At 52.7% G+C, this 8,956-nt stretch overlaps 4 protein-coding genes across 4 annotated transcripts in view; 1 reads left to right on the top strand and 3 right to left on the bottom strand.

The window, feature by feature from the left end:
* Positions 1-1,172, bottom strand: part of GUITHDRAFT_117299 (hypothetical protein) — a gene marked incomplete at both ends in the record, with an annotated part of 2,954 nt that extends 1,782 nt beyond the window's left edge. The window contains 5 exons of the mRNA XM_005823440.1: positions 90-227; positions 406-660; positions 716-796; positions 839-945; positions 989-1,172. Coding sequence (XP_005823497.1) covers positions 90-227; positions 406-660; positions 716-796; positions 839-945; positions 989-1,172 — 765 coding nt within the window. The remainder of the gene's footprint in view (positions 1-89; positions 228-405; positions 661-715; positions 797-838; positions 946-988) is intronic.
* Positions 1,173-1,737: 565 nt separating this feature from the next.
* GUITHDRAFT_165720 (hypothetical protein) lies at positions 1,738-3,440 on the top strand. Its single transcript, XM_005823439.1, has 9 exons — positions 1,738-1,781; positions 2,352-2,394; positions 2,441-2,493; positions 2,541-2,591; positions 2,652-2,796; positions 2,848-2,921; positions 2,972-3,072; positions 3,119-3,256; positions 3,308-3,440. The coding sequence occupies exons 1-9, from the start codon at positions 1,743-1,745 to the stop codon at positions 3,354-3,356; spliced, it is 693 nt and encodes a 230-aa protein (XP_005823496.1). The 5' UTR covers positions 1,738-1,742; the 3' UTR covers positions 3,357-3,440.
* Positions 3,441-3,506: 66 nt separating this feature from the next.
* CPEA18 (phycoerythrin alpha subunit) lies at positions 3,507-4,604 on the bottom strand. The gene is made up of 4 exons (XM_005823478.1): positions 4,529-4,604; positions 3,782-3,961; positions 3,625-3,735; positions 3,507-3,572 (listed from the first exon to the last, which is right to left on the bottom strand). The coding sequence occupies exons 1-4, from the start codon at positions 4,592-4,594 to the stop codon at positions 3,546-3,548; spliced, it is 384 nt and encodes a 127-aa protein (XP_005823535.1). The 5' UTR covers positions 4,595-4,604; the 3' UTR covers positions 3,507-3,545.
* A 520-nt stretch (positions 4,605-5,124) lies between these two features.
* Positions 5,125-8,905, bottom strand: GUITHDRAFT_165718 (hypothetical protein; the record flags this gene model as incomplete). Its single annotated transcript, XM_005823438.1, has 21 exons — positions 5,125-5,146; positions 5,334-5,375; positions 5,509-5,597; positions 5,728-5,820; positions 5,924-6,206; positions 6,254-6,305; positions 6,409-6,473; positions 6,549-6,591; positions 6,899-6,992; positions 7,049-7,125; positions 7,275-7,331; positions 7,487-7,539; positions 7,643-7,750; positions 7,834-7,946; positions 8,127-8,166; positions 8,212-8,254; positions 8,357-8,401; positions 8,459-8,512; positions 8,631-8,710; positions 8,758-8,785; positions 8,876-8,905. 17 exons carry the CDS (start codon positions 8,903-8,905, stop codon positions 6,151-6,153), a joined length of 1,038 nt encoding a protein of 345 aa, XP_005823495.1. The 3' UTR covers positions 5,125-5,146; positions 5,334-5,375; positions 5,509-5,597; positions 5,728-5,820; positions 5,924-6,150.
* Between the last annotated feature and the right edge of the window lie 51 nt (positions 8,906-8,956).

Below are 8,956 nucleotides of genomic sequence, written 5' to 3'. Positions count from 1 at the left end.
CTCCTCTCCCTCCCCTTCCTCTCCCTCCTTCTCCTCTCCCTCCTTCTCCTCTCCCTCCTTCTCCTCTCCCTCCTTCTCCTCCTCCTCACCTGCGTCAACATCTTGCCTGCTGTCGGCAGCATCAGCTTGTGATGAATCTGAACAGCGTCAGCCTCTTCGTCCTCTCCCTCGCCTTCACCTCCAGCTTCATCCGCGTGCTCGGTGCCAGCAGGCGGGGCAGCGCATGCCTACATAGCAGCCGGTCACGCTGTTGGAGGAGACAGCAAGGAGAACGACTTTGTAGTTGACAGGGAGAGGAGGAGGAAGACAGGAAGCGACGAAGAAGCTTCATGCAAGATATCGATGAGGTCCTTGAGCGTCTGACCGCTCCCTGTCACATCTCCTTCCTCCGCTTTCCTCCTTCACCTGGTCGGCATAGCAGTCGATGTCGACCAGGTTGACGATCAACTTTGTCTCTGCTCCTTCGCTTCTTCTCTCCTCATACCATCTCCTCAAGCTCTTTGAAGAGCTCATGTCAGGCCATCCCCATCCGCACTCTCCCTCCCTCGTCCTCGCCTGCATGGTGTAAAGACTTCTTGACCTCGACGGCTTCAACCTCTCGCCATCCGACGAGCGAAACTGTTGTACGATGGAGTCTATGCATTTTCCAATATCCTCCGCCTGCACATCGAGGCAGCGTCATCATCACAAGCACAAGAACAAGCAGGATCTTTACCTCGGGTGGATGGATGATGGCCACATGGTTCTTCTTCTCTTTCAGTTCATGAGTGATGGCATGTAGAACTCCGTGATGGTCCTGTAGAGAGTCACGAACAAGACACCAAGACAACAAGAAAACCTGTAAGTTGACTCCTGACAGCAGAAGACACGTCGGTATAGCGATAGCATTGCTGTCGTACTTGCAAGAGTTTGCGAGGAAGGAGAAAATTCGTTGACAGATGTCATCTACATCATCAGGTCACGGCAACACGATGATCGCTTCTCTCACCATAACAAGCCTTGATCACGCCCTCGCAGTCTCTCTCGATGCTGCCCGTCACAAACTTCATGGCCGCCAGTGTCGGATCCTCATCCTGTTGCTTCTGCGACCTGCCGCCCGTCGCTGGAGCTCTCTTCAACACCGAACAAGCTTGCGACATGCCGGAAAGACCCTCATCGGATGATCGCTTCATCTGATCCAACCCAACACCAACACGTCAAACAGGTATCACATACATCCCCTCCTCCTCCTCCTTTACGTGCTCGTGCTCTTCCCACATCCCCTCTAGCCATTTCTTGTCATTCGGGTTACGTCATTCCTTAACCCTAAACTCTCATCCTCTCGTCGCCTCCCACTCATCGTCTCTTCCATGGGGGCTGCTTGTCACCAACGACAACTTCCCTCTGATCGAAGTTATTCCTTGTCGTCAAGACCTCGCTAGAACTCAAAACTACAATACCCCATAAGTGTCATTCACTCTATGAGTAGAGCAACTTGTTCACTACTTGCAACAAGCAGGTCTTCTACTGACTGCAGTTCTCTTCTCCCCCCTCGTTGTCTTCGCGTCTCCTTTCCTTTCCTCTCCTTGTCTTATCGCCATCCCTCTCCCCAAACTTTCCCGAAAAGGAAAGAGCACTCATATAACCGTCGTCGATCAAATGTAACGATAATACAACGGATTATAACGGTGTTGCTGCCTATAAATTCTTGAAACGGATATAACGGAAAGTAACGTCTGCCTGTTCCCGAAGAGTCAGGGGCCATGGCGATCGTCTCCTATGGGTCCCTCCCACATGCTGCGGTAGCTCCTCCCCCTCATCGTCCTCCTCCTCGTCATCGTCACCGTCTCTGTTCTTCCTCCTCCATCTTGCCCTCTGTTTTCTTCTCTGCTCCTGTCTTGCCTTTCTTTTGTCTCCCTTCAACCTGTCCCTTACAACCCTCTTCCATGCTTCGCCAGCGCTTTATTATGCATGACAATGTGTCGTTGCTTTGCGACATGCTTGATAAGTTTTATCATCGTTTGATTTTGAAATCAAGTTGAGGTTTTATGTATTGCAATGTAGGAATCCTTTTAGGGTCGATCTGTCGAATCAAGCACCATTTCTTTGATTTTTGTGATTATATGTCAAGACTTGGAAATGATCGCTACACATGTCGGTGTATTGTTTGAAACTGTCAGCATATGATGATGAAAGGAAATAGCTCAAAGTGTTTCAGATTTTCATTTACCATATATTCGTTGACATTAAGCATGTCTCGTGGTTGTATGCAAACGAGGGTGTTGAAAGCATGTATTCCTCTGGAAGCAATCTCGTTTGATGTTGATGAATCGGTGACAAGTCATCTCGCATGTTTTAATTGTTTCTTTTAGGAATCTCCGAAAAAGCGATCTTCAAGCTTCCTGATTGGAATCGGTAACCTGTACAGCTGGAGTCTTTCAATCTTTGACTTGTGAATTAGCTGCGGCGTCAGCGCTCCTTTTGGTTGGCGTGATCGCACTTGTAGCCAGACAGGTTGACATTGCCGGGGATGTTCTGTCCAGGGTAACGATATACTTCAGGACTTTGAAGACCCTGATGGCTCCGTCACTCTGATGAATCTCAATGCTCAGGTTGGCAGGCCCTTCTTGTCACTTGATTGCTGTCAAAGCTGAAGTTCTTCGTGGGATCAGGAGGCTCGTGAGATGAAGGCTCGCAGACAGTCTCTCGTCGTTCGTGGAGGCCAGGAGGACGTTGCTGGAAACCCTGAGGGCGGAATCCTCGAAAACGTCCCCCCCACTGTTGTTGCCCCAGTTCCAGGACCCCCTGACTTCAACGGTAGCATCTGCTGCGATGCGCCGCTAGCGTGCTGAACGATATGCGATGAAGGTGCTTCTGCCATCGTCGCTCGCTTGCCAAACATTGGATTCGCTCCTTCCATGCTCACCGAGAAGGGATTTGAGGTGCTAAAGACTAATGATGACAAGGCCATGGCTGATCTGAATTTCTTCAGACCCGCGGCTCCTTCACTGTGAGGAAGTCACGCGCTGGGGAGTCTTTCTACCTCCGGGTGTACGGGAAGTTGAACCATAACATGCGCTGCACCCTCAGAGGGTGAGAAATGCAGTTGTCTAGCCACCTGGTCACGTTGGTGTCTCAGGTACCGCAACCTCGCTGGAGACTTCACTGGAAACACCATCTACACTGGATTCAAGAAGATCTACACTGGAAAGTCTCAGGTCCAGACTGGCCACGTTCCTCGTGGTATTGTTGGAGAGTTCGACATTATGACCTGCAGGTAGAGCTGCTGAGAAGCTGTGGGGACTGTTATGCTGACTTGCTGGTACAGGGATCTTAACAACGGTGAGGTCCAGTACTTCCGCATTCGTTACGACTAAATCCATTGGACTATGACCGAAACGTTTTTCGTCAGAGAACATCTGTCCCCTTAACTTCATGCACTAGATAAATCTATGATTCCGAACATCTCTCGCTCTCTGCATACGCTGTACCACCATGGTGAGGACAACAACGTGTGAGCAGGACATGCTGACTTTGGAGATTTATTTCGTATGGAAGACATCTATTTAGGCCTTGTCGTTGATGTATCCGAGCTGAAATCGCAAATCAGATTCTTCGAGCAATTACCCAGTTCTCAATTCTCACCTGCTCCTGGAGGAGAGAGGCAGCGTAGGACTCGGTAACCTTGCACTTGATGCTCTCGACCTTGACCAACATGCCATCCTCCATGTCGTTGGACTTGGGGCCGTTGTATTCCTGCGTCGTGTCAGCCGAGCATCTCCAGCGATCCATCTGGACCAACCTTGGGGGCACGAGTGCAGCCACGGTGATCGAAGACGGTGATCACGGGAGCATATCCGTCAGCTGGCATGGTCTTGGAGGCAGCGCCGGCAGCCTTGGCTCCAACGAAGGGAGCGACAGCAGCAGCGGCGGATCCAGCCTTGATCACATCGCGCCTGTCCATGGACATGCGGAGTCCAGACTGAAGAGATACGAGTTAATGCAAGAGATCGGAGTTATTCTCCGCATTCCCCTTGTTTCTTCCTTCTACCTCCGTCCCTATGACTCTATCCCAGACAAAAGTACAAAAAATCTCAATTCGTGGATTCAGCATGAAAGAAATGCTTCGCTGCACGCAATACATCTCTAATGATCGACTCTTCTAGACCTACCTGTCCTAAAATGAACAAGACCAAATGAACTACACAAACACTCACAAACGTTATATCACACTCGCAAGTAGATGCGAATCTACCCGAATTCAATGTGACCGAACAAATTGAATCCAAACCACATCTTAGTCACACAGCCAACAAGAAATCTAACCATGAGTTCCTGGTATAATCTTGGGATAAAAGGGATTCTTTGCACTGATACAACAATTTGCAAGCTTCTCCATTCAATTTTGCATCGCGTCACTATCTACCTGACTGGGTATTGTTCCCTTTTTCAGTGCGGACGATGTTCTACGACACTTTCCTCTCTTCTAGCTCAACACTTGCTTTTCATTCTTCTTCCTCTTCTACCGATACATCTCCTCCATCCTCACCAGCGCTGGGGTGGAGAAGGCGGCGGCGCTGGCAATGCAGGCGACAGTGGCGGCGGCTCTGAGCATGGCGATTAACGAGATCCAACCCTTTACGTGTCACAAAAATACCCCACCCGGGTCTGTTCCCCACCCCACCCTATTCTGTTCCTGCATACCCTACCCCAAATGACTCCACCCCATATAGGTCAGGTATGACCCCATACGTATCCACATGGTACCCCAACATCATACGCACCCTACCCACCCCCTTCTCTTATTTGCTGACCGCTCCCATTTCTACCCTGGTCCACCCACCCCTGTGATGACCAGCTCCACCCACCAGGATTCGCATACCCCACCCTCAAAATGAACTATCAAAGCCAGGGGTAGTGGTGTCAAGTGGTGGATGATGTGGGGGTGATACATGGCATGGAGGGTAGTAACTTGTGAAAATGGGGGGTACTGGTTGGTAAAAGAGGGGGTAGTCCAGGGATGTATGGGGTTAATGCCAGCAATAATTTCCGTTATAAAACGTTACTCAAGGACTCCGGGCCGCCCGGCCACCGAAACTGACGGCAGCCTCTCAGTAATATTCGGTTATGCCGAATGTAACCGTCACCCGAAAAGTCGCCCAGAATGGTGAGGCGACATGGAGGAAGAAGAGGCGATGAGGAGAAAAGCCAAACATGTCATGCCAGATGTTCGAGAACATGTCATGCCAGATGTTTGAGAACATGTCATGCCAGATGTTTGAGAACATGTCATGCCATTGTCTTCCCCTTGCTCTCATTCGTTCTGCTTCATGCGCTGATCCTTACGATTGCAGCAATTCGTCCGCCCCCTTGCTCTCTTCTACTATTCACCGATGGTAGGAGGATGATGGGGGTGAAAATGAGAGAGGGAGGGAGGGAGGGAGGGAGGGAGGGAAGGAGGCAAGGGAGGGAAAAACAAGTAGTGAAGGCGTGGAGGAGCAAGGTTGTGGTTTGTTGAATTGCAGGCAGGCGCCGGTGAAGAACTACACGGAGAACCCTATCTGCCAGTCTGAGCTTGGGAGCAACTGCGTCGCTATGGGATCTGGCCAGAGGGATGGGTAAGGGAGGAGAGGAGAGGAGAGACTGCAAGGAGGATCATGGGGAGGATCAAGTGGAATGGGGAAAGGCAACGGGATGCAAGGAGGAGGAGGAGGAGGAGGAAGCTTCTGGTTGGTGATTTGAAGGCAGCTGGCCGATGCAACAGCCGATTCAGACCGCTGGAGGCTACAAGACTTATGACCCCGAGAGCGATGCAGTTTTGAACCGCAGCCAGGGCGTGTGGTGAGCTGTCCCAGTCCCTTGTGTCCTCCTTGTCCTCCTCTTTTCCTCCTCTCCTTGTACTTTGTGTCTCAATTAGCCTTCGCCTCTCACGTCAAGCAATCAGGCTCGTCCGGTAAACCAGTTGTTGTAGTCCTTTAACAGCGGCATAAGAATGCATGTGACTTGTTTCTCCTCCTACAACTTCATAAGAATGCATGTGACTTGTTTCTCCTCCTACAACTTCATAAGAATGCATGTGACTTGTTTCTCCTCCTACAACTTCATAAGAATGCATGTGACTTGTTTCTCCTCCTACAACTTCATAAGAATGCATGTGACTTGTTTCTCCTCCTACAACTTCATCGCGTCCTCCAACGAGATCATTTCTCGCACAATGTCTGCTGCTCCTGGATGGCCTCTCAGTCTCTTTGCCCGCTCGCCCTCCTCTCCTCACCTCGCAGGATCGGATAGGCGAGCACGGCTCCTGTGCCTTCACCCAAAGCAAGCTGCACGAACAAGTGAAGGAGGGAAGGCGGACGAGAGGAGGAGGTGGATGAGAGGACGAGCAGATCACAGGACGAGGAGATGACAGAAGGAGGAAATCATCACCTGCATGTCGAGGACTGGCGGGGGAGGAGTGTGTGTGCTGCGAGCTCGGAGAGCCTCAATAGCAACTAGAGCAGCCATGAGTGAGAGGAAGACGAGCACGAGGGCGATGAGTAGGAGGAGCAGGAACGGGAGTGTCTCACTTTCATGTCCGACCTCGGCTGAGCGAGTCGCGAGGAAAATCGCCTGAAGCAGAAGAGGTAAGGAGGGGTGGAGCAGCATCAGTAGCAGGAGGGTAAACGAGGGGTGGAGCAGCATCAGTAGCAGAAGAGTAAACGAGGGGTGGAGCAGCATCAGTAGCAGGAGGGTATAGGAGGGGTGGAGCAGCATCAGCAGCAGGAGGGTAAACGAGGGGTGGAGCAGCATCAGCAGCAGGAGGGTAAACGAGGGGTGGAGCAGCATCAGTAGCAGGAGGGTAAACGAGGGGTGGAGCAGCATCAGTAGCAGGAGGGTAAACGAGGGGTGGAGCAGCATCAGTAGCAGCATCGAGTACCTCCGACACGTCAGGGTCCGCATGCACGGCCGCAAGGGCAGCAGCCGAGGAGATAAAGCCGTCGACGAGCACCGCAATCTTCTTCTCGCGCGCCCTGCGCCTCCTTGAGCCCTGGGAGGGTCGAAAAGGGGCGGGGAGGAGGCTGGTCACCTGAAAATTGCTCCCACAATTGCAGCGAGCTCGAGACCTCCGAGAGCAGCGAGGACGTGAAGAGCCTGACGCTTGAGCTGGAGGAGGATGAGAAGAGACGTAGGGGGGGGAGAGAAAGAGGATAGGAGAAAGAGGATAGGAGAAAGAGGATAGGAGAAAGAGGATAGGAGAAAGAGGATAGGAGAAAGAGGATAGGAGAAAGAGGATAAGAGGAGAACTGGTGCACCTCTTGCGGGTCTTGTCCTGCTTGCGCGAGAATTTTCTTATATGCATCCAGAGCTACCTGGCGAAAAGCAGAAAATGACGAGGACGAGGACGAGGACGAGGACGAGGACGAGGACGAGGACGAGGACGAGGACGAGGACGAGGACGAGGACGAGGACGAGGACGAGGAGGGTGCGGAGAATGAGGAAGATCAACGTGCGACAAGGTTCATACCTGATTCGCTTCCAGTGCTCTCCTTACGATCGTGACCTTCCTCGCTACTCCGTCTGAGAAACTCTCATAACGCCGTTGTCTACATCACTACCCGAACCAAAATTCCACTCATCATCATCATCACCACCGCCACCTTTGACAGTATCGTCATCACACCTGCGTCTAGCCCCGTCCCTTTTCCGCACGTCTTCTGTGGGTCTGATCCAGAGAATGCCGAGACAATCGCAGCTGCTGTGGTTGTGTTGCCGATGCCGAGCTCACCAACTGATGGGTAGAGAAGGAGGATGGAAGAGAGGAGGGGAAGAGCAGTGTAAGCAGGCTGACTGTCAGTTTTACTCAAGCTGCACCTGCGATGGCCTGCACGTCTCCAGCTCGGTCGACAGCTCGCATCCCAGCTTGAAGCGCGAAGTCCATCTGCTCCATGCTCATGGCGGGACCAGCGGTGAAGTTGCTTGTGCCCCTGTCCGCAGCTGAGGAGCCGAGGAGGGACGATGCAGGGGATTGCTGGTGAAACAGCAGGAGAAGGAGAGGGGGTGGGAGAAGGAAGGAGGAGAAGGACGAGGACGAGGAGGACGAGGAGGACGAGGAGGACGAGGAGGACGAGGAGGACGAGGAGGACGAGGAGGAGGAAACTGGCTACCTCATCGACTTGTCTCGGATCAGTCCAGGTGTGTCGAGATCTGACGGATGTCACAGGGGGCAGGAGAATCAAATATCTCCCTCACCGCACGCGATCCCAACGTCAACGACCTGAACCTCCATCCCTGTCTTGAGCCCGGAGAGTCAGACGGGAACTCCTCCTCTTGGCAAACCACAACACTTCCCCACCCGCCTGCCCTCCTTCTGGGACCATCTCCTCCTTTATCTTACGGTTCGAGCCAACACTGATCCGGCGGCGCTTCCATGAGCGAGAGCCTATCACTCTCAGTGAGGAGCAGGAGGAGGCGCATGGGGAGCAGGAGGTGGTCTGACCTTGGCGATGGAGGGGGTCACCACAGACGGGAAGGCAGAGCAAGCCTCTCCTCCCTGCTGGCAGTCAGCACGAGGGCTCGTCTCCCTTACCCTCCCTGACCCTCCCTGACTTTCCATCCCTCACCCCCTCACCCCTCCCTCCTTCCTCCCCTCTCTCTCCCCCCCCCTCCACCTGTTCGATCGGTAGGGCGCATCCATGATCGGCAGCAAAGACGATCAAACAACCGCGACGAACTTGAGGATTGAGAGAATCTGAGGGAGAGTGAGGAGAAGTGATACAAGCGACAAAGACTTTCAACCTTGAAGCACGCAGAGCCTCTTGCCCCACTGTAATACGAAGTCAACGATCCTCCTCCCCCTCCCTCTCCCTCCCTCTCCCTCCCTCTAGGACGAACCAGCTGGAAGAGTACTCTCTACGTCGAGGAGGACCACGTCACTCAGCTTCATGCTTGATAGCCCTCATGATTCTTGCGATGCTCCCCGCCCCCCCCCCCCCCC

Source organism: Guillardia theta (assembly GCF_000315625.1).
Source record: "Guillardia theta CCMP2712 unplaced genomic scaffold GUITHscaffold_108, whole genome shotgun sequence".
NCBI classification, from domain to species: Eukaryota; class Cryptophyceae; order Pyrenomonadales; family Geminigeraceae; genus Guillardia; species Guillardia theta.
The sequence above is the reverse complement of the archived record's forward strand: the minus strand, read 5'-3'. Positions and strand labels throughout refer to the sequence as shown.

Bases quoted from the DNA above. Each gene is read 5' to 3' on its own strand.
- GUITHDRAFT_165720 (XM_005823439.1), top strand. From the start codon at position 1,743: ATGGCGATCGTCTCCTATGGGTCCCTCCCACATGCTGCG. The intron at 1,782-2,351 runs GTAGCTCCTCCC...TGTTTCTTTTAG, and splicing joins GGTCCCTCCCACATGCTGCG to GAATCTCCGAAAAAGCGATC. The intron at 3,073-3,118 runs GTGAGAAATGCA...TTGGTGTCTCAG, and splicing joins ATGCGCTGCACCCTCAGAGG to GTACCGCAACCTCGCTGGAG.
- CPEA18 (XM_005823478.1), bottom strand. From the start codon at position 4,594: ATGCTCAGAGCCGCCGCCACTGTCGCCTGCATTGCCAGCGCCGCCGCC. The intron at 3,962-4,528 runs GTGAGGATGGAG...GTATCTCTTCAG, and splicing joins CCTTCTCCACCCCAGCGCTG to TCTGGACTCCGCATGTCCAT. The intron at 3,573-3,624 runs GTGAGAATTGAG...TTGCGATTTCAG, and splicing joins CCTCTCTCCTCCAGGAGCAG to CTCGGATACATCAACGACAA.